At 38.5% G+C, this 23825-nt stretch overlaps 5 protein-coding genes across 5 annotated transcripts in view; 2 read left to right on the top strand and 3 right to left on the bottom strand.

The window, feature by feature from the left end:
- The window catches only part of serinc4 (serine incorporator 4), a 34682-nt gene extending 32116 nt beyond the window's left edge, over positions 1-2566 (bottom strand). Inside the window, exon 1 of the mRNA XM_044356593.1 lies at positions 2040-2566. Within this exon, the coding sequence (XP_044212528.1) occupies positions 2040-2066 (27 nt within the window). The 5' untranslated portion in view covers positions 2067-2566. The remainder of the gene's footprint in view (positions 1-2039) is intronic.
- Positions 2567-3740: 1174 nt separating this feature from the next.
- hypk (huntingtin interacting protein K) lies at positions 3741-6574 on the top strand. Its single transcript, XM_044356545.1, has 4 exons — positions 3741-3963; positions 5354-5409; positions 5596-5647; positions 6341-6574. The coding sequence occupies exons 1-4, from the start codon at positions 3802-3804 to the stop codon at positions 6434-6436; spliced, it is 366 nt and encodes a 121-aa protein (XP_044212480.1). The 5' UTR covers positions 3741-3801; the 3' UTR covers positions 6437-6574.
- A 52-nt stretch (positions 6575-6626) lies between these two features.
- Positions 6627-12247, bottom strand: mfap1 (microfibril associated protein 1). Its single transcript, XM_044356524.1, has 8 exons — positions 12043-12247; positions 11138-11354; positions 10879-11017; positions 10568-10755; positions 9326-9595; positions 9064-9223; positions 8223-8312; positions 6627-7277 (listed from the first exon to the last, which is right to left on the bottom strand). The coding sequence occupies exons 1-8, from the start codon at positions 12122-12124 to the stop codon at positions 7098-7100; spliced, it is 1326 nt and encodes a 441-aa protein (XP_044212459.1). The 5' UTR covers positions 12125-12247; the 3' UTR covers positions 6627-7097.
- Positions 12248-13088: 841 nt separating this feature from the next.
- hddc3 (HD domain containing 3) lies at positions 13089-14647 on the bottom strand. Its single transcript, XM_044356533.1, has 4 exons — positions 14442-14647; positions 13786-13841; positions 13453-13693; positions 13089-13310 (listed from the first exon to the last, which is right to left on the bottom strand). The coding sequence occupies exons 1-4, from the start codon at positions 14551-14553 to the stop codon at positions 13180-13182; spliced, it is 540 nt and encodes a 179-aa protein (XP_044212468.1). The 5' UTR covers positions 14554-14647; the 3' UTR covers positions 13089-13179.
- vps33b (VPS33B late endosome and lysosome associated) lies at positions 14605-23477 on the top strand. The gene is made up of 24 exons (XM_044356513.1): positions 14605-14696; positions 14997-15115; positions 16146-16226; positions 16329-16390; positions 16530-16579; positions 17316-17383; positions 17474-17519; positions 17608-17702; positions 19123-19227; positions 19339-19429; positions 19762-19839; positions 19915-19988; positions 20077-20163; positions 20249-20339; positions 20440-20514; positions 20620-20684; positions 20786-20840; positions 20924-20970; positions 21632-21764; positions 21903-21976; positions 22103-22204; positions 22306-22381; positions 22464-22583; positions 23228-23477. The coding sequence occupies exons 2-24, from the start codon at positions 15020-15022 to the stop codon at positions 23305-23307; spliced, it is 1851 nt and encodes a 616-aa protein (XP_044212448.1). The 5' UTR covers positions 14605-14696; positions 14997-15019; the 3' UTR covers positions 23308-23477.
- The last annotated feature ends 348 nt before the right edge of the window (positions 23478-23825 follow it).

The following is a 23825-nucleotide window of genomic DNA, read 5'->3' as shown; positions in this document are numbered from 1 at the left end:
GCTCTGAACGGTCCAGTCAGCCGCGGTCTGGCATTCCTGGGGGCCCCTTTCACTCTCAGATAATTGCTGCTGCCTTGTGGGAGAGGAGGAAGTGCCAGAGAGAACAAACAAAAGCAAATTAGAGGATGCAAATCGCCGCTTGAGTGAAAGCGTTCAATCTATGGTTTCAATAGGCTTGCGCAATAACAGTTGGCTGAAATCCAGGCCTTGTTTACAAAAAAAAGACGAGAAAAATAATCCATTCATTATTCATCTACGATTCTTGTTGAGCAAAAATTCAGGCCGACGGTTTTTGACCAGTGTTGTTTTTTTTTTTTTTAATCTTGTTTTAGGTAAATAAAAAGTTGTAAATGATTCACATGCTGCAGCTGCAGGAGAGAAGCGCAGGCTTCACATAGAAATACAATGTACCCATTCATAAAACTGTGACATGACTGAGTGCACAGGAATTAGGTTGATGGCAGATTATTAATAGATTCCAGAGAGATATTTAATCTGTGCAGCATTCCTAAACTCAGATATTGATTGAAATTATTGACATGCAGTGAAAAATGCAAAGAAGGTCAAGACCTGATTTTAAACAGTGATATTTTTAGATACAAATATTTTTTATACTGACCAGTTATTGTATGTTTTACACTACATGGCCAAAAGTTTGTGGACACCGGTGTCCTCACACTTTTGCGTATCTTTGGTCTTAAAAATCTGAATTTACCTATGAGCATGATTTATGACATCACAGCTAGTTTGGAAGCTGATCAATTTCAACTTACACAGGTGTGATGTGGAAACTTGAAACGCTGAGAATGAACTTTACAGTGAAGGAGGAAACATCTTGTGTCCAGCAGTTAAACTTCTGAATTGAAAGCTGTTTGCATATTCATAGATTCTTGAATTTTTAATGAGAGAGAAGGAGAAGATGTAACTTTAAGGATTCTATTCAGAGTAGAGTAAAATGAGCCAATACTTACTTGTGACCTCCTCATTACAGACTAGACCTTGGTGTGAACATGAACTGTGAGCAAATTTGTCTTAAATACAGGATTTTTAGAGGTGTGAGCAGGTAAAAGTATCCAGTGTTTCACAAGAAAAAGTACAAGGTTGGGAGTCACTATTTTAGACGACAGTGTGCTTCAAACTTAGTGTCTCTTTCATGTTTCAACATGACAACGACCCCATGCACAAAGCCAGCTCCATACAGAAATGGTTTTCCCAGTTTGGTGTGGAAGAACTGGACTGTCACTGCACAAAGCTCTGACCTTTGACCCCAACCAACACCTCTGGGATGAACTGGAACCAGACCTTATTACCCCCCATCAGTGTTTGACCTCTCTAATGCTCTTAAGGCTGTTATAGCAGCACATTAATGCTCATGGTTTTATAAGTTCAACTATCACATGTAATATATAGGTGGAATATTCTGATGTTGACATCATTTTGATGATATTGTGTATTTCCTTTTTGATAGTTTTTCTCAGTTATGACCCACAAATGCAACAACATATTACTAAGTCTCACAGTATTCTGGGTGTATTTGTTTCCATTAATTTATTAGCAGTTTGTCTGCATGTTAACATTAAATAAATGTGTCTTCATAGCAAATTATATAATTATAGAAGCTTTTTAATCATAACACCCTGTCAATTGTATGTTATGGGGCATAAAGATGTATATATTTGTGTATAACAAAGATTAATTTGGGGGCGACTGAATCATTTTTAATTTTTAAACATTAGCAGATAAAGAAAATTTGTGTATTCAGTATTTGTCCTGCAGATGTAGATTCATGTAAACTGCTCTTTCATTTAAGTCTTTTATTCTTAAACCTACATGTAGGAATCACACATGAAGGTATTTTTCCCAAAATGTTACAGACCATTTTCACACACACATGTGTGTGTGTTGTGTGATCGTGTCGTGTGATTGGCTGGCATTACCTGTTGTTTATGTTTTCCCACATTGAGAGCTTTTTGTCATGCTTTCATCCTCTTAGCTTTTTGTTCGACCACCACAAAGCGTCGCATGCTGCAGTGTCTCACCTGGGCTCGACAGAAGCGTCTTGACATCACGTCGCTGAGATCTGAGATGAGGAGAGCTTTAAACGTCCGCAGTCAAGACGACCATCAGTCATAGAGCAGGATGAAGGGGTTGGTGTGATGACAGCGGTGTCTCACTGATGCCATCCCTCCGGCCTCTCGCTGCCACACATATTTCCTCAAGAATGAACCAGGAACACCAGAAAACACTGATGTGGTTTTCAGTCCTGCTCGGGGTGAAGACACGAGCAGGTTTCTCTTTCCTTAATCTGATTAAGGTTGGCGGATTGAAAAAGCTCAAGCACACGAAAGGGCTGGAAAAGTCTGGAGACGCAGGAAATCTGTTACAGTTCAATGAAGGACTATTTCTATTACAGTACAAGTAAACCTCTTATCACAGACAGGAATAGAAACGAGGAGTGATTCAGTAATCCAGACAATTAAACGTCCACATAATCCTGTTATTGTGTATTCTCTCTATCTCTCAGGCAATGATTAGATCAGGTAAATCAGATCACAAATTAATATATTATCTTTAACTTTTGATTAATATTTGATCAAATCAGAATTTAAATCAAAAATGAAAAACATGAGTCACTCGGTTGCAATGAATTAACTAAATGTTTGGTTTTCTGCCTGAGTTACTATTACTTCATCATATTGTTAATGTAAAAAATTCATATAAATGATCCCTTCATGTGAGTTGAACTTGACATGAGCTCAGTATTTAACAGGCCCAACACTAAATACTGAATGTAATAAAAGTACAGGATATGATATATGCAGGGTAACTGCCCACTGTAAGCTTTTTTAAAAAAATAATTAATTCATGCTCTTGATTTAATGATTCATGATCTTGATTTAATAATTCGTGATCTCACAGATTAAACCATTATAATGATTAAGGTCAAATGATTTTACTACACTTAGTAGGGCTGCAACTAACAACTATTTTCAAAAATGATTAGTCTGTTGATTATTTTCTTTGTAATAATTTAATAATGATAATATTATAAGGGATCTCAGAGATAACACAGTGTTGTGCTTTAAGTATATCCACATATCTTAGTCCTAGATCAAAATAAAAACATATTAAATCCAAGAAATCGATAATGAGGGTGTTGAGAAAATGCCATTAAGGTGAAAAACGAGAGCACAAATTATTAAATTGAGAGCACAGATTTCTAAATTTAAAGCACAAATTATTAATTTGAGAGCACAGAGCATAAATTTGTTTTGTTTTGTTTCTCCGTGGCCCCACCCAGGCTCTGTAGTTTTTGACAAAAAGTAGGTTTTAGATTTGACTTTATATTTTACTTCTTTTCAGTGTGGCAGAGCAGAGTCCTACTGACATCAAACAGACAGTCTACCTTTTATAAAATATTTTAGATGGGATTATTGATGTGTTACATTGCTAATTATTGATTTCACATTGGCCAGGACTGGTTCAGAATCATACTAAATTCACCTGTTCTTCTTCTGTGGTTTTATTGGCGTTTGGCAAACAGCTCAACGGCTCCTTACCGCCACCTATCGGACTACAGTGTGAAGCAGTAGATTGGTATGAAAAAAACAAAACAAACAAAAAAAACAACTAAATGATCTACGCTATACTCGGTTCTTTTAAGTAGTTGGTTAAAATACAACATGCTCTCTAAAAAATCTGCGTATTGTTTAAATAGCTCTTCACATCCGGTACTACACAATTGTCCCTCCGACGTTTGAGAGGAACCTTCCTCTTTGTTCCGGCCTCACTGTAGCAAACATGGCGGCAGAGGGAGACGTTGATTTGGACCTGGAAGCCGATGAAAACTGCACTGGAAAACCGGCAGAAAAACCTCGGAAACATGACAGCGGAGCCGCGGACCTGGAGAGGGTCACGGACTACGCGGAGGAGAAAGAAATATCCAGCTCTGATTTAGAGACGGTGAGAGCTGCGAGCTAACGTTAACGTTAGCCGGCAGACATGCGGCCACTGCTGGCTTCACTCAAACCAAACCATGTGCTTTTATTTAGTTTTTTGCTTTAAGTGTACATTTTCCTTATAGTTCTATTTTGATTTTGCTTGATAATTGCGGGCTAATTGGCAGTTAGCGTTTGCTTGTTAATAGCACAGTTGACAGTTGACTTAGCGGCTAATTGCTAATCTGTTCACCTTTTTTTTCTTTGCTTTATTGAACCAACATTGACAGTTTTCTGTATTAAGTATTAAGATTATTTACTTAAATAAAAATATCAATACAACAATGTAAAAATACTCTATTCGAAGCAAAAGTCCTGCATGAAAAACCCTATTACAGTAAAAGTACATAAGTATTATGAGCTTGATGTAGTTAAAATATTGCAGTAAAAGTAGTGGTTTTGTTCCTCTGACTGATATATTATTATATATGACATCATCAGATTATTAATAGTGAAGCATCAGTGTTAGAGCAGCATGTTACTGTTGTAGCTGCTGGAGGTGGAGCTAGTTTCAACTACTTTATATACAGTTAGCTAGTTTAGTCCAGTGGTTCCCAACCTAGGGGTGGGGCCCCTTTAAAGGGTCAGCAGATAAATCTGAGAGGTCGTGAGATGATTAATTTCTGCTTTTTTCACCATTTTCTTACTTTTTACAGACCAAAAAACGAATCTATTGTAAAATGATTGACAGTAAAACTGTTAATTGACAATGAAAATAATCATTAGTTGCAGCCCTAGAAAAATATGTGTTAAGGTATATTGTATTGTGTAATTACAGAGAATAATCTGTGCTGCTTTTCCACTTAAAATTTTGAGACAGGTCTAGATGTCTTTATTAAATCACTCATAATGATACCTGTTCAGAAATGGAAAGTCACCTGTTGGGTTTTCAGCTGGCATCCTCAAATATTTCACAAATAACTAAAGGAAAAATCTTAATTAGTAACTGGTTGTATTGTTAACTTGGACAAAAAATGTATGTATGATTAGAATTACTGTATAAAAACAAACAAACAAAAAACAATACAATTAGTAGCTGATGATAAAATGTAAATATCAGTATATTTCCCAGCTGTGCTGTTTCTTATCCAGGAGTCAATTCATACTCATAAAATATAAGATACCAGTCTTTGAAGCAACCATATTTATAATACGTGATACTGGATACATGTCATACAAACATACAAGCAGCCTGTTTGTACTTTATGTAAAAATTAATAATTTTACATTTCAGATCCTTAAAGTTGAATAAAATTTACCTGAAAACCATGTCCTGTCCATGTTCTGTTTAATAATCAAAGGATTTTGATGCTCATCACATGTTCTGTGTTCTGACAGTTGATTTCTTCTTTCAGGCCATGTCAGTGATCGGAGACAGAAGGTCACGAGAACAGAAAGCCAAACAGGAAAGGTGAGATCAATGACCCTCACAGCCTTTATATGTTGCTTCTTCATCTATTAGAAGTAAAGTGACATTTCTAATCTGTAGTTTGAGGGTTTTTTCATCAGATTTTGAACCTTATGTTGATGCTGCAGAAAACACAACACATTGATTGTTCTCACTGTTTGTCTTGTTTTTTTTTTTTTGTGCTTGCAGAGAAAAAGAGTTGGCCAAAGTCACCATCAAGAAAGAGGATGTTGAGCTAATTGTAAGTTTGGGATCACACATCTGTAAATGTTTTTTTTAAATACACAAGAATGGACAAATGTATGTAGACACCAGAACATTACATCTGTATTTGACAGTAGAACATGTCATTCCTAAGCTGTGGGCATCAATCTGCTGCTTCTGATGAGGCTTTCAGCAGGATGAGTATTAATGAAGTCCATCACTGATGCTGGGTGATGAGGTCTGGGGTCCGTTTCATGTCTCACAAATGATCACTCGCAGATTACAGATAAATTCCAGTTCATCACAGACATGTCGGGTGGTTGGGTCGAGGTCGGTGCTCTGCAGGAAAACTGTTTCTTTATGGAGCTGAATTAGTGCACAAGGGCATCAAACACAAACCGTTGTCTAAAATATCATTAAGATTTCCCTTCACTGGAACTAAAGAATCAGAATTACACAAATGATCAGGAGGTTCAAATCAGAGCTGCAACGATTAGTTGACTAATCAATAACGAGCTTTCAGATTTGAAGCTTTTATGTGTCGTACATGACGGTAAACTTAAAATAAACTTTGGATTCTGGACCGTCGATCGCACAAAAACAAAACATTTGCAGACACCTTAATGCATCACACTTGTTAATTGTTTGACTATTTCCAATTTAGTTTAACATTTGTCTCAGTTTATCATCAGTTTATCGTTTGGTTGACGTTGTGATGTTTTATGTGCAGATGTCAGAGATGGAGATCTCCAGGAACGTGGCGGAGCGCAGTCTGAGGGAACACATGGGGAACGTGGTGGAAGCTCTGGTGGCTCTGACCAACTGAACAAACTACATTCACACTCTGGACTGCTTCATGTCTTTGTTTTGAAGAACTCATCAAGTCAGAAGAACTCGGCGGTTAAACTGTTGTTGCTCTAACTTACTCTGTTTTTTTTTTTTTTAAATAAAAGTTAACATCGGGCATGTCTTTTCCTTTCATTCTACCTGTTCTCTCTGTAGAAAAGTTTAGAAAATGGTGAAAATACAAGTTTTATTCACATACAAATCAAGTTACAACATGTACTTTCACAAATATGGAAGAGAAAAAAGGGGAAATGCAGGAAATCGATACAAGAATCTGCTTACTGAAGGTGATATTTACAAAATAACATCACAACCCGCTGCTAAACTTTCTGAGGGTTTAAAACTGAAAAGGACAATAAAGGTGATTTCACTCATTTTCCCTGTATCTCCTGAAAATGCAGAAATCTTAACTTGTAAAAAAAGAAAAAAGCTGCATTCAGTTGTTGTAACTGTATCGTAGATGATGTCTGATCACATTATTATCTTAGGTCAACATGGAATCAAGTCTTTCAAACGACGGCGCTTTTTCCCGGTGAATAAAACTCATCATCCCAACGATAGAATCAGTCAATTTGCTGCTTTTCTTCTATGAAACAAAGTCCAGTCCTCTGAAGCCGCGTGCGAGTCCTCGGCTTCGCGTCTTAAGTCTTCCTCTTCTTCACTGTGGGCCGGTCGAACACGTCTCTCACTCCTGCCGCCTTCTGCTTAAAGAACTTGCTGTTCTGAGCGCTCTCCTGAGCCCAGGCCGAGTCGAACGACGTGGTGTCCTGGTCCACCAGGTGGGTGTACTTGGTGCGTCCAGACCGCCCAAAGTTTTTGACCTTATGAGGGGAAAAGGAAACACGAAGAGGTCAAATCAGAGAATCAGTCGAACGTATCGGGTATATCTGACGGCTACGATGTCTCCCACTTAGTAGAAACACTTTCACGCTACAGTTCAAGGTTATTAAACCTGACGTACACAAATAAACTAGAAAAAAGACGATGATGAAATGATTCACACCTGCGTTAATTTGTTTAAAAAACAGCCAGAAATATGGATGATTTAGGGTACTTTGCCATTTAACGTGGTTAATATGATTGGATGTGACAGCGGCAACATAAACAAGTCTAACTCCTATTCTGTCATTATGATGTGAACACTAACGAGTTGTGAACGTGAGGATCTTTCCCGTCCATCTGACTGACGTGAACGCAGCTTTACTGCAGATACAGCTCAGACATTTCACCTGAGCTACGTTAAAATGTGGATGATGAAATGGAAAAATCTAAGACCATTCTGGTACACGAGTTTAAGTCAAAAACAAGAGAAAACTTTTACTTCTTTAACTTAAGACAAAGTATTCTGTAGTGTCACAGAACATTATTTCAGAGTTTTGTGGAGATCCGAAAATGTGCAGAGATGTGAAATATATCAGACTAAATTAAGAGAAATGTGCATGAAATGATGCACAACTGGTTTAGAATAAAAAAAAAAAAAACTTGATTTCTTGGGTTGTGTGTGTTAGAAAGGAAAAAAATGTTTAGACATGGAATTATACATTTGGTACATACTGTTTGTGGCATATTAACAGTATTTTTAAAAAGCCACATTTCTTCCTTTAACACAGCAGCGCTGTTCCCACCATCACATAAAACAGCTTTAATAAATGTTGCTTTTAAGACCAAACATACAAGATGAATAAATCCTGGTTCTGTGATGATTCTGTTGAACAGTCGAAACTACAACATGTAACACAGATGCGATGTGAGTGAAAGCAGCTGACCTGCATGACTTTGGGTAAGATGGTTTTGTTGAAGTGATCCTCCAGAGTCGGAGCGCTGAAGTCTCTCTTGTAGACGTCCTCCTCTTCATCCTGAAATACAGATCATGTTGACAGTTACAGACCAATGAGAGACCTGAACCCAAAACTACTGATGATGACTTCCTGTCTTCAAACTTTACAAAGGAGCAATTAAAGGATCAATGCAACACATAAATGACATAAACAGTAATAAAAATATCACAGTAAACAACTGATTTGGGTTTCTGAGGCCGATCTGAGACTGACAATTGAGACTTTAAAATGATTAAAGAGAAAAACTCTTCGGTGCCCTCTGGTGGAGAAACAATGTAATGGAGACGCTGTTACTAAATATCATAAAAACATAAACATATCTTTAACATTTCTGCACTGCAATGTCTGTAATTATCAACCAACAAATACACAAATACATGTGTGACATGCTAATATCAGCTCTGTTGTTGTATCAGTCCGATTGATGTGACTGTTAAAACTACAACAATACATCTGAGATTTCATTCACATGATCAGACGCTTAATTTAACCAGAAGAATGTATCACTGAGATTCTAAATGTCTTTTGTGTCCTGACCAAGAGAGCAGCTCATGCTACTATGTAAAAATCAGAAAACTTGCAAATAATACTTAAAATAAAAAATAAAGAATGAACAATACAAATAAGATCAGATGGAAAGTATAAATAGATAAATACAGATCAGTTCAGACATCAGAGAAGAGAAGTTGAGACACTTTCTTGTCTCTGTTGTGTTTGAACTAGATTTTGGATCATGATGTGTTAAGAGTTCTCCTGCGCAGTGACTCACCATGAAGAAGGCTCCTCTGTGGTAATACTTCTGGAGGAACTTGTATTTGCCTTTGCTGGCTTTGTTGGTGATGAGTTTGCCGTTGTTGCGGAGCTCGGCCCGGCGCTCCTCCTCCGTCAAGTTGTGGAATCTGTCGATTTCAGCCTTCTCCTTCTCCATGCTGCGGACAAACACCACTCGTTACCGTCCTCAGTGACACCAGAGCTGTGTTTACTGACATCATCATCATAAAGTGAACCCTTTAAAATCTGTGTTTACTCACGTTTCTCGGGCCTCTCTGTCCCTCTTGATGCGTTTCAGCTCACGGACTTTCCAGGCTTCGTACTCCTCCTCCTCATTCTCTCCGTCAGTGTCCAGAGCGTCCAGAGCGGCCAGCGTGCGCCGGTTCTCCTCGAACTCCTTCTTGGCCTCCTCCTCCACGATCTTGAGGGTGTAGCGCCGTCGCTCCTCCGCCTGCCTCTTGGCCTCGGCCTCCAGCTCTTTCTGCTTCTGCTCCTCTGCTTCACGCTCCGCCACCGTTATTCTGTCCTTCCTGTGACACAAAACACACACAGAGAGACGCCGATTAAACATCACGTGACGAGAAAAATGTCGTTTCCATGGTGTTGCCTTATATCCCTGCTTTTATCATTATATGCCAAGAATAAGCAAATAAAAGACTGATTTGAGTGGTTTTATTTTAAAAAACGCACCCTTTACTGTAATTATTTCTCACTTAACATCATGCAGTAAATAAAAACTTCCGATTAATGAACAGTAGAGACGTCCCAAGCCTTCCAATCAATCCAGTTATAGGTAAATGGATCCAATCAGCTAAAATAAAGCTGCTCCAAAGCCAATCTTTTCTTTACTGTCCTGTACTTGTCTTGTTAACCTCGACCTGCTGCATATGAAAGTGTGTGAATGTGATTAGGCCACTTGGGCGCGTCGGAGGAAGTGACACCAGGAAAGTACAGTGGATTTGTTCTAGTCCGATGCCAAAACCTGTTATCTCTCCTCTCTCTTCCTTCAGGTAGCAGCTTCTCATTTTTCAGCCAACGCTGACTGTCGCTTTCCTTAAAAAGACGTCGCTGGCTGGAGGTCATCAGCTGTCTCTAATTGACTAATTAACTTGACAACGTGCCCAAATTCAACTTGGCTTGGTTTGTGTGTTTGTCTGCAGCCGGTGTCTGCGCTCCAGACCAAAGATTGTTTGTGAGGGAAGATGTTCCACTCTGTAACGTCAGTGTAAAATCATGAGTGTTTCTGCAGTTTCAACGACTCTGACAGAGTGATACGTCTTCTCTCTATGTGATGACGATTTCAGGAGTCGCTTTCTAAAAAATAAGGCCTGCTAAAGTTAAGCTACAGCTGCTATTTTAATGTGCCTGATACATATTTAATCAACAATGTATATCTTCTGCTGCTGTGTATATAACAGCATGAGAATCTTACACAGAAAGCTGTTTGAACGTTTATGGATTATGATGTGTTTGTTTACAGAAACTTTCTCTTCAGTTCTTACTTGCGGATGAAAACGGGTTTGAGTCGCGGCTCTGCTTCGTCCTCGCTGTCTGTGTATTCTTCATATTCGGACTCAGACTCCGACTCCTCCCCAGACTTCCCTTCCTCCTCCAGCTCCATGAGCTCCATCTCTTCGTTCTTCCGTTCTACGGCTCGCTGCCGCATCATCGCTCGTCTCCTCTCGATTTCCTGCGGAGGGTGACAAAGTCCACGTTAAAGACTTAATAATTCTTAGAAAACAACAGTCACTGAGTCAAATAACTGAGAAAAAACACACATAAAACAGTTATAAACTGAAGCACAGATATGAACCTCATCATCGACTTCTTCTTCTTCTTCCTCTTCCTCCTCGCTACTCTCCTCACGTTCTGGGTGCCACGTTCCTTCGTCAGAGTCCTCGCTGCTCTCAACCACAACTTCAGGCTCTGCGATCTGTCTGTGTCTCGCAAGCCTGAGGAGAAAGAAACAGAAAGCAATGAGATCGATGAGCTTCACAAAATTTAGTGTTTGTATCAAATCATGTCGTCCTGAAGAGGCTAAAACCTCTTGAATCAAATCTTCAGTGTGATACCTCTCCTCCACGTCCTCAGAGACACGGTTGAGCAAACGTTTGAGACGTGGGTCAGAGACCTCCTCTTCCTCCACTTCCAGCTCTGGCTCCATCTCCTTTCCCTTCTTCACAAACTGGAAGTCCTCTTCCTCCTCATCCGACGACTCCATCGGGGCGTAGTCGGGACGTTTACCCGACACATATCGCTTCACTTTCACCTTCTCCATGGAGAGCTCACCTAGGAGATGACACATTATTGATTACTAGCTTATTAAAGCGAGGCATTCCCGTCCCTGTTGCCTAATTATAGAGAGGTTTTCCAAAATCTCCAAAAACTGTCATCATGACACCTTCATAAAACACAACTGATCAGTACAACAACTCTGCAAAAAGTTAATTAATGTTATTATTTATGGTGACACTTTTTTTGTTGGGTCATTATTAATTAACTACTTTATTCTTTTCCAGCTAATTCCACTAATTTGGTTTTTAAAGCTGATACAAGAGCTTAAACAATTGGTCAATACATTAACGGTAGAAAAATAATATGCTTCCACTTCCATTGTAAGTGCGTTATAAAGGGATCTTATAATGGTCAGTATGAACAGGAATACAGCAAGAAAAACGTTTCAACGTTGATTCGGTCTCCTGACTGTTTAAGGCTGTTTTAAGACAGACTTGAAAAATTGTGAACCTGTGCTTTAATGTAGTGAAGTAAAGACACATTTCCCTCTGACATACAATTAAGTAGAAGTATGAAGTAGCATAATATGTAAATACTTAATACTATATCAGCATAAAGCAGCTAGCATAAGTAGCTAATCTCTCCTCATGATTTGAGACTCATTTATCGTGTTACTATTTGTATATAGAGTTGAGGTTACGCTAAGCTACTGTTAGCATTAGCTCGCTAATTAACGGCTCACCTTTCTCGTTCCGGACCGGAACGGCTCCGGCCGTGGACTGGATCGGTGGCAGCTTCATGTTGAGGGCTTCGCGACTAGACATGTCTGCCTGGTCGACGATATCACCTAAATATCAGTAAAAACTAGTATTTCACTTGTACAAGAAACGAGCTCGTTGTTGCTTCTTCCAACAACCGGAAGTTTAGCTCTGTAAAGTGTGAGCGGACCGGAAGCGGGTTTGTTCCGACAGACGTTTCCTCCCGACCTGGAACACACTCCACCTGTGTTTATTATGTTTGTTTATTGAGTACATGAATGAAAATGAGGTACATACTTACGAACAAAATGCCAGGTGGTTTGGGGGGTTCACAAACAACACATTAGAAACAGAAAGAAAATTAAATAAAGTACGAATAAAACAAATAAATACATAAAATAAATAAAACAGCTGAATCGAGTTAAAGGTCCCGAGTATATGTATATGAAACACTCTACTTTGACTAATCATGTGTGTCTGTATGGTTTTTCCACACATATAAGTTGAAAATCCTTAAATTATATCTACACCTTCTTGTCCCTCATTTAAAAAATCCAGAATCTATAAACGTGTAAATATAGTTCATCTCACAAGTTTACCCGCTGGACACAAGATGTCTCCTACTCCACTAAAAATCCATTCTATTCTAATATATATACATCTTACAAATTAACAGTATGGTATGGAATGGCTATATATGAATTATAAATAGTTATGTACAGGATATGAATTAACTGTGAGGAGCTTACAAAGATATACAGTTGTGCAGTGATGCAGTATGTAATATATAGTATTATGGTTTTGGATAAATAGTTCCGTTTGTTAGTTTATTACAGTTCAGCAGAGAAACAGCAGTATATGCCAACAGTATATAGTAAATAACAGTATATGATATGGAATTTGTGTATTTAATTTGATTATGTGTTGCATCCTTAAAAAATATAAATAGTTTCTACTTTTTTCTCCTTATCAGTTTTTCATGTTTTAGGTTTGGAAACCCCATGAATAAGTAACACCATCATCACCAAAATGTATATGAAATATGATTTATTTATATGTTATACATTTATAAATGGAAATATGGAACTTAAATAGACTCTTCTTGTAGTGCTGCTGTGTCATCAGAGCTGAACTCCTCTCTGTCTGAACAGTTCCTCCAGCTTCTCCTCCAGAGCTGAGTTGGTTCCTTTCAGGCCTTTCACCACCGCACAGGCCCACTCGAAATACTCCTGAACCCTCTCTGCCGTCCAACCTACCAAACACACACAGAGGAGGGAGAGTACATGACATGATGATAAGAATAAAATGAAATATATTGATTGAAATCCTGAAAAAGATAAAAATCCACCCCATAAGTGACTCAGTTATAAAAACAGTGACAGAGAGGTGCTGACCGACAGGCGTGCAGCGGTTCAGGTCCCTCAGGTTATACAGTTTGTCAGCCAGTTTGACCAGTTTGGCTTGGTGGCTGCGGTGGGGCGCGTGCTCCACCTGCAGACGCTTCCTCTCCTGTTTGGACAGACTTTTGTCGTCTGTCACTTCCTCTACGATGCGAGCCACGATCGGCCCAAACTTTGCTTCCAGCTCAGCAGGAGTAGTGTCGGTGTCCTCCACGGTGTCGTGGAGCAGAGCGGCCTGCAGGAACAGAACAATACATAAGCTTAGTAATACAAAAACACTGTAAGAGATGACTTGAATAAATGAACTGATAAGAACTGATGACGTACTTGCAAAACCTCAATTTCTGTGACGCCTCCTTCATGGCTGAGGATTCTTGCTACTCCTTAAAAGTATCAGAGAGAGAAATCAATCTATTGTACTGTAAAATGATTTTTTTGACACAATGGATAATATAACAAGCTTTTAAAATACAACACATAGTTAAAGATGAAACCAGTGGTTTCCAACCTTTCCAACCTGGACTAAACCAGCTAACTGTATATAAAGTAGTTAAAACTAGCTCCACCTCCAGCAGCTACAACAGTAACATGCTGCTCTAACACTGATGCTTCACTATTAATAATCTAATGATGTCATATATAATGATATATCAGTCAGAGGGACCAAACCACTACTTTTACTGCAATACTTTAACTACATCAAGCTCATAATACTTATGTACTTTTACTGCAATACTTTAACTACATCAAGCTCATAATACTTATGTACTTTTACTGCAATACTTTACCTACATCAAGCTCATAATACTTTGGATATTTTCTTTTTTTTTAATGACTCTAAACGATTAATTGATTATCAAAATAGTTAGCAATATATTTAACAGTTGGCACTTAATCAATTAATCTACTAATCGTTGCGGCTCTGCAGTGTTCTTACTTCCGAGTCGATTTATGTAAACATTCGGCAGCAGCAACAAGCCTACCGATTGGATGATTGATGTACGGCGTCGCATCTACGTCTTTACGTCGCTGGTTACGATGTTTCTCTGCAGCAAAATTAACCGTTTCTAACAGTAAAGCCGCGTCTGTATTCATTGTGAAAAATTACATATAGCTACAACAAACAGCTGCTCCTGCGTCTCTCCTACAAACCAACAGTGTAGCAGTCCGTTTATTGAGGTGTTCGGACAGAAACAGCTGACGATTGATCAGTTCCGCTTATGTCGCTACGGAAGCAGGTAACGGTTAATCTCAACTAAACGCATCTTTATTGATGTTTCGACCTAATGCTCACCTTCCGGTTTCGAACATTTACTTCATATTGCTGCGAGATTATTTCCACTTTAATGTCAGAATGTTTGACGCTAGTTTTAGTCTTGAAAGTACGTGAGATGTGAAGGGTGTGTTTTTAGCCTACAAGCTAATTTAGCTAGCTGATCTGATAACCGCTGCACTTCTACGTGTCTCTGATGGTTGTAGCCTCTCTGTAGCCTGTCATTACATTTCTTAGAGTTAGTGTGTTTTTTGTGTGTGTTCAGTGGGTGAGTGATTGTGCTCCAGCATGGCTCACAGTGCCAGGAGAGATTCCCCGGAGCTCCCTGACTTCTCTCTGCTCAAGAGGCTGGCCAGAGATCAGCTCATCTACCTGCTGGAACAGGTAGGAACAAGCCGGATATACAGACGCACCACCAGGGATGTCACCGACATATCATCATGTATTTATTGGTGTTTTATTACAGGAAATTGATCGATTGACTGATTTTTATTTATGGATTAATAGACACACAAACAAAAAAAATCCACATGTTAAAGTGAAAACACTTATTTTAAACATGATCCCAAGATATTAAAAGACAAAGAAGCACAAGACATTTAACATAAAAACTAAACAATACAATCATGAATCCAAAAGACACTTTAAGATATAAAAGATAATGACTCTCACATCAAAATACAAGGACAACTAAAGTAATTAATTGCAGATTTCATTATAAATACTTGAGCCTGATCCATAAATAAGTCATAACCTAACCTCTATTAGCTCCTCTCATTTTTTAAAAACTGGATGTGTAGCGGAGGATTGAACCACAACATGTCAGCAGTTTAAAAAAAGGAACCTCTGGCTATATTTTTCCCTGGAGGCACTTTACATGAACACGCCCTGGTATCATAGTTATGCTGAGTATGGACTGTTGTTATCTTAGTATTGAAGAGCATAACCATTGATAATATTAATAATTAATTATTATTATGATGCAGCTTCTGTTGTTCTGCTCTGCACTATACTGGCAGTAGTCCTACCCTTCTGAGTTTGAGGGGATGCATTTAATAATTAGAGAATAATATCATTTTGCATCACCTGTAGTTTGTTCCTAAATGTAGCCGTCAAACCACTGTACCAAGCAGAACCTGTATAATCAAATTAAAACACACCTGTCAGTTCCTAAAAAGAAAAAAGTAAGGGATATTTTTACTGTGATTGTGTCACAAGTACAGAAAAATTCCTACATTTAATGAGCACTTTATTTTGTAGACTCTTCTTTGTACTTCATGTTTGTTTAAGACTGAAAATGCATGTTTTTACTCTGCAACATTTGCCAAATAGTTTAATATAGTAGACACACAGAATCTTCTTTGTGAGTGTTTTTGAGTGATTTCCTCTTCATCCTCCGCTCTTCATCACACAGCTTCCCGGTAAGAAGGATCTCTTCATCGAGGCGGACTTGATGAGCCCGCTGGATCGTATCGCTAACGTTTCAACACTAAAGGTGAATCTCATCAAATGTTACTTTTCTGACTCCTGTTGTGAAAAACTGCAATTCTTTTTTCAAATATTTTGTCTGTTTGTTTGTTTGTTTGTTTTTTAATAGCAACATGAAGTCGACAAACTCTACAAAGTGGAATATAAACCAATAATCAGCACCTCAGATCAGTGAGTCCTGCAGCTGTCACACTCCTAATAAATATATATATATATATATATATATATATATATATATATATATATACAGTACACAAACACACACACACCTGATGTGACTGCATGACATTGTGACATTCATTTCTTACAGGCTTTGTTTTCTGATCCGGCCAAGAATAAAAACTGTGAAGTGGATATGTGGTGAGTAGAGCTGGAGTTTTTTTGTTTTTTTTAAATTAAAGTTTCAGTTAAAGCTCAAGATTATCATTTAATATCTTTTAATTTAATACTGTAAATGCTTAAATAAAGTTGCAATTCTGTTCTCCGTTTAAAACATGTGAGGAGTCAGAAGAGTCTGAACTCTAGTTGTCATCAGTTTGATTTGATTATTAAAAACACAGTTTTACGTACCACAAGTACGCACATATTTTGTATTTAGGAACTTAAGAAAAATAACTTTTTTTTAACTTATCTATTATTGGTACATTTTCTTAAACTCTAATTGACTCAAAATTAAAAATTAAAAAAAATTCAACTCAAAATGACAGAGTTACAGTTGCTTCTAACAGCAGAGATGTAAATATACATCTAAATATTTTAATACTAATTACAGTTAGATTTTTTTTATTATGATTTTTTTGTCATATCACATAGCTTCATTTTTGTCACAGTGCTGTGTCAGTGTTATCAGAGCAACAGCACATCTTGTTTACTTAAGTTTTGATCAGACAGTTTCAGATTTGAATCAAAACTACCACAATTTTAAACACATTTTTGAGGAGTATGTTTATGTATTTCTCACTGAAATTCAGGCGTTGTATTGGCACTTGCATGAAAACAATACACTGCTTTACCTACATGTAGTACAGTTAACCCACTAGATCATTCCAGGTGGATCCTTCAGGTGTATTTCATTCTGTTTTCCTTCTTATTCCAGATGTGGCCAATGCAGACAAAGCAGCAGGGAAATTTAGAAGATACAAGATAATATTTACCCCTCAGAAGGTAATTACTGCTCTGCTCTGATTTGTTTTGGATCAAGTTATTGATACTAGTTATTGATACTTAACCTGCCGACCCTCTTCTGTCGTCCAGTTCTATGCATGTGAGGCGGTGCTGGAGGAGCAGGGGATCTACGGCGGTAGGTGCTTGTTTTTTTTTTACTTCACTTTGTTTTTCAGAGGCTGATGATCAGAGGAGACGTGAACCTTGTTTTTGTGTTTTCTCAGATGTGACGACAGATGAATGGGCTTTCTACCTCCTTCCACTAGACGATGACATCATCAGTCTGGAGCTCCCAGAATTCTTTCGAGACAACTTTCTGGTAAATGATGCAAGTTGTGTCTGAAAATCCCACCGATCAAGTGCCAAATGTCTGCAATTCAATTAAAAACTCAGTAAGAGTCAGAAGATAAGATCACAAAACGGCAGCCAGCTATTAAACAGAAAAATAATATTGAGCTTAGAGCTGCTATTATTGGTTAATACGCAGGTTATTTATTCAATCTTTTCGTCTGTGAATTGTCAGAAAATAGTGTTTAAAAAAATGCCTGTTATAATTTTCCACAGCTCAAGGCGACATCTTCAATCATACATCTTCTTGTTTTGTTCGACCAACAGTCCAAAATTCAAAGATATTTAGTTCATTGTCAAATATGACAAAGAAAAGCAGCAAATCTTCACATTTCAGAAGCTGAAACCAGAGTATTTCTGCATTTTTGTTTGAAAAGTGACTAAAACGATGAATCGGTTATCAAAACAGTTGCTGAATGATTAGTCATTGGATTAAATGACTCTAATTGCTCTTTAAAACTTTATATTTAAAAAAGAAACATGATAGTACCCTACATACTGTATATCTTTGCTTGTTCTCAAACATTCACACTCTCAATGATGATGCAAATTAGAGCTGCAAATAACAAAGAGAAGGCTAACTTAACAGCAGGCTGGATATCAGTGTTTTGCTGCACTTTCTGTCTGAAAGTGTGAAGCCCGTCTCCCCTCTGACCTCAACCAGCACCTCTCATGGGTGTGGTTGTGTTTGTGTGGTCAGAAATGTGCATCGCTGCACCTGTAATCACATTCACTAGTGATGTCGTGGGGTCCTGGAGTACAGCAGGGTGAGAAGTTTAACCACTAGAGGTCAGCAAAAACAACATTTTTCAGGGGTTTTAAATTTACTCTTTAAATTATTTTTTCTGTCTGAAACTGAAACACATTCAATTTACAATCAGATAAAACAGAGAAAAGCAGAAAATCTTCACTTTTGGGAAGCTGGAACCAGAGAATTTTTCATTTATAAATGACTTAAGTGATAATTATGTTACCAAAATAGACTAATTGTTTCAGCACTAATGTAATTGATCATGTGATGATGTGTGAACTACTGTATAAGTGAGTAAAATCTAAAAGTTGCTTGTGCTGCAGCAGCCACATACCAGCACAGATGCATCAGAGTCAATTTCATCACACAGTAAACATTTTAACAGCTTATTACTTTTACTGATCAAAACTATATTTTTTATTTCATCTAAAACATCACAAACACCTTTAAAATCACCACTCAACAAGCCAAAGTATCATGAGTGAAACTGCTGGTATTAATGCTTACTAATCCCTCTAAAATTGACTTCACATATCTGAAGCTTTGAGCTCATCTGGAGCCTGTTCATGCAGTGTTATCAATGTGTAATAAACCTCAGTAGACAAAGTTTAACCAAATTATTCCACGTGTGTTTTTGCAGGCAGGCGACCAGCGCTGGGTGAGGACAGCCGGCAGCGCTCTGCACCTCCTTCACTCCCTTTACGGCCCGTTCTCAAAGGTCTACGGGATCGGACGATATTCAAAGGTAAAGACCAAAGACTGTTATGTCATGTTTAACCCTTAGATCCACTGCGATAAGTATGTGCACAATGAAGGACTGAACTGCCATCGATTCTGTCTGTTTGTCTGACATCAGATGGCGTACGAGTCGTGGAGGGAGCAGATAGAAGAGGGAGAACAAAAGCCTCAGCATGCTGAAATAGGAAATGTTTTTCTTATTGATAGAGGTGAGGAACCACGTACCCTTCTGTCAGTGGAGGACATGCTTTTCCTCCCTATTAGAGATGCGAATAACCATTATTTTCATCATCATTTTATCATTTAGTCAATAAAACATCAGAAAACAGGGAAAAGGTCCATCATAGTGTCCTAGAGCACACGTCAAATATCATCTTTTGTCTGACACACAATCCCAACCCCAAAATATTCAATTCATTATTATATAAGACCAGAATGAGCGTTATCGATTATCAAAATAGTTGCTGATTAATGTTCCTTTGACTGACCAATGGTTGCAGATCTTCTCCGTAACTGTTTCCTACTGTCGTTATCTTTGCAGATGTGGATTTCGTCACTCCTCTGTGCTCACAAGTGGTGTATGAAGGACTTGTGGATGATATATTTAGAATCAAATGTGGTGGGTATCAGTGCAAGCTGTGGAGAGTAAATGTTCAGGATGCTCGAGTGTCTCATCACAGCGTTTGTCCTGCAGGTTGTGTGGAGTTTGGACCTGAAGTTACTTCCTCTGAAAAAAGCTTAAAAGTCATGCTGAACTCTCAGGACAAGGTAGGGTTTATTATAAGAGACGAGTCGTCCGCTGCAGAATCTCTTCATCATGATTTTACTTTTAAAACCTCTCTCTGAACTCTTTCAGGTCTTCAATGAAATCAGAAATGAACATTTCTCCAACGTCTTCAGCTTTCTCAGTCAGAAAGCCAGGAACCTCCAGACTGCTTACGATGTGAGCAAATCATCCATCGTTGAAACTAAGTTCACTCAAGCAACCGATACTGGTTTCTGAGTTTTCTTTCTTTTCAACTCTGCAGAAGCGTCGGGGGATGGACATAAAACAGATGAAGACGTTTGTGTCGGAGGAACTAAAAGGGTTGAAACAGGAACATCGGCTCCTGAGCCTTCGTGAGTGTTTAAGCAGAGTGATGTACATCAGATCCATTGTCGTATATATTTTACATAATATTTGTGAAGCCGCTTTGCTGAAGAGCTCGTTCTCTTTCAGACATCGGTGCCAGTGAATCAATAATGAAGAAGAAGACAAAGCAGGATTTCCAGGAGCTCCTGAAGACAGAACACTGTAAGATTTCTCTGCTTCGCGCTGTATGTTTGTTACATCAGGATTTAGCTCAGTTACGGCCTTTGCTAATTAACGTTAACATCTACATTTCTTGTTTTCTTCCAGCTTTACTTGAAGGATTCGAAATCCGTGAATGCATTTCTTTCATAGAGGAGCACATCAACAGACAGGTGGGTTTGCCTAAAGAGAGTCTAATATATGAACAAGTACAATAGCAACAACACGCTAAAAAAACATCTGTTTCCTGTTTTACTTTTTGCTTTTTATCAAGGTCTCCATGATAGAAAGTCTGAGACTGCTTTGTCTGCTGTCAATCACAGAAAACGGTGAGTTGTCTCAATGTGTAATTAAGACAGAATCACGTTATTCTCATCATCTATCAACAGTATGTGATTGTATTTTCTCGCAGGACTGCTGCCAAAAGATTACCGGTCATTAAAAGCACAGTACCTGCAGGTGAGATTCAACATCTGTCTGACAAAGTTAACGTTTGTGAAAATGTGCAGCAGCAGTCTGTGGTTCCTAAAGTTTATCGTATTTATGGAAGCCACAATTAGACACAGCCAAGGATTTACTAAAGGAACCACATAGTAGTAAAAGCAAGACACAATACAAAACTATCAACTTCATTTTTCAAACTTGATGTTTCTCGTGCTGTATGATTTTACTGGACTGCATTAGCACAACAGAAACAGCTATTTAATTCTCCCAAAAATAAGTAACAGCCAGATATTTCCCTCAGGAGTTGGTGGAGAACAAAAACAGAGCTAAAAGAGAGTGAATACTGGACTTAGATTCACCAAGTGGACAGAAACACGACACCAAATGAATGATAATGTTGCTCCATAAAGCTGTTTGCTAACATGTTCACCATATCCACTGAAAAGGTGATGATGGTGATTACCCACTTCTCCATGCACTGGGAGAGAATTGACTTATGAAAATTGTACATGTGAAGGGAAATGCAACACACACATATTAATATTTGGAAGAACGTCTTGACCAGGGAGATGTACAACCCAAAGTCCTCATTTTAAACTGGACCCCTGCTGGTCCCTTAACCCCTGTTGAAGCCACTGGTCTACTGTATAACATTGTCTCTGATTGATCTTATCAGAGTTATGGCATCGACCACCTGCTCACATTTGCCAACCTTAGGCAGTTGGGGCTGCTGGTGGAGCAGCAACCAGGGGAAACACTCACTGTTATGGAGACCAAAGTGGGCAAACTGGTCAACGACAAAACTGCAGGTGAAACAGGCTCCTCGATATCTCTCTATGTCTCTCGTTTCTAAGAAATAGCTGAATTATTTTTGCTTATGTTAATGTAGAAATCTTAAAATTGGCACCAAACTGTCCTGATGATTTTTAATATTATTTATTTTCCAGGAAAGCTGACAGACGCCTTTTCCTCTCTGGCAAAGAAGAGCAATTTCAGAGCCTTGAGCAGAAAACTCAACCTGGTAAACTATCAACAGCTTTCTGATAGCTCTTTCATCTCTTTCATCATGTTACAGCAGGTCATGCAGATGGTATTTTAACTGAAAATGCTGTACGGTAGTAAACCTATTATCATATTTTGTGTGAAGGTGCCAAAGTCAGATGAAGAATACGACCTGCGTGTCCCACGAGACATGGCGTACATCTTCAGCGGCGCCTACGTCCCTCTGAGCTGCAAACTCATCGAGCAGGTGATTCTTTCATTCAACAGGATGTTTGTTTTCTGTGCAGAGAATCGATGAGAGATGATGAAACTGTTCTCTCTCATTCCTGCTGTGTATGTCATCTGTAGGTGTTGGAGCGAGACGGCTGGACGGGGCTCGATGAAGTCACCAGGCTGCTGAACGGACATGAGTTTGCTGTTACAGGTTAAGTCACAGTTTAAACAGCAGAACCTACATGCAGTTGCGTTGAATTGACGAGTGCTGAAGGTTTTCTGTCTCTCATCAGGCGGCAGCGGAGCCGATTCAAAAGCAAAGAACGACGCTCAGCGCATCATCCTGGTCATGTTCCTCGGCGGCTGCACCTTCTCTGAGATTTCGGCTTTACGTTTTCTCGGCAGAGAGAAAGGTAAAGATGACCCGAACGCTGAGGCTAACATTTAGGTTCCTCCTCTCTTCTTGCTAGTGTTGCTCCTGTTTGTAGTTTAGTTTCACTTCTGCTGTCCTGATTAGTCATCTAACAGGTAGGAGCCTTGTTGTTTTCTGACCTTCTCCTTATTGATGTGCTTTATGGAAGACGTAGTGAAGTCCTTTTGTCTCTTGAAACGGTTTAAACGTGTCCTCCACTAAAAAATACCTGCTGCTGATTCACAATAATTAGCAGAGAAAGGGCATCATGTCCACAAAAGCTGTCATGCTCTCTGTTCAGTTATGTAGTTGTCATGGCACACAAATATGTCAATTCAAATTATTTGAGGTTAGATATTTTTCCATTTTTAATATTATCAGTAGTGGAGAGGATATTGACTAAAAGACTCCAAGGTTACACAGTTAACAGTTCATTTGAATTAATAAACTGGAAATGTATATATTGAACACTCATTTCCAGTAATTAATGTCTTCTTTGCATGAAACTGCTTTGAAATTATTCAACAATTACAGACCCGTAAAATGAAGCATTTTCTCCTGTTGCTGCATGTGGTTTATTTATGAAAATCCAAAAACCTGAAACCAAATTATATTAACACACATTACTGTTTTTTTTTCTTCCAGGTTATAAATTTATTGTGGTAACAACTGCGATTACAAACAGTTCGAGACTCCTCGAGGCTTTGCTTGACAACCACGTATGAAGCCTGTCGACACATCGATGGACAGGAACCTGACACATTCCTGCAGCCACTTGTCATGCATTCCCTCCGGTCCTGCCATTATCTGATGGAAAAATGTTGACTCTTATGGTCTGTGTCTGACATCGAAAGAACTGTAAAGATGTATAAAGTAAATAAATGTTTTTAACACAGTTGTTGCTTATTTTCCTTTAAGTAGTTATGTGTACAAGTTCTGGTTTAGAGAGCTATTAAATGATAGGATCGTTTTTCAGAAACAGGTTTATTGCCAAGTAGGTTTGCACAGGAATTTAACATTGTAAGTGCATTAAGAAGGGATCTTCAGCCAGTATGAACAAGAGGAATGATTACAGCAAGAAAAACATGTTTCAGTATTCATTTGGGCTCCTGACTGTTTTAAGACAGACTTGAAAAATTATGTACATTATTCATGTATCTATCTATAACTTTATCGTGGTCACTAACAGAAGCTCATTGTTGCGTGGTGACGGAATGCTGCTACGTCGCCGCACCCGGTATGA

Source organism: Thunnus albacares, chromosome 1 (genome assembly GCF_914725855.1).
Source record: "Thunnus albacares chromosome 1, fThuAlb1.1, whole genome shotgun sequence".
NCBI lineage: Eukaryota > Metazoa > Chordata > Actinopteri > Scombriformes > Scombridae > Thunnus > Thunnus albacares.
The sequence above is the reverse complement of the archived record's forward strand: the minus strand, read 5'-3'. Positions and strand labels throughout refer to the sequence as shown.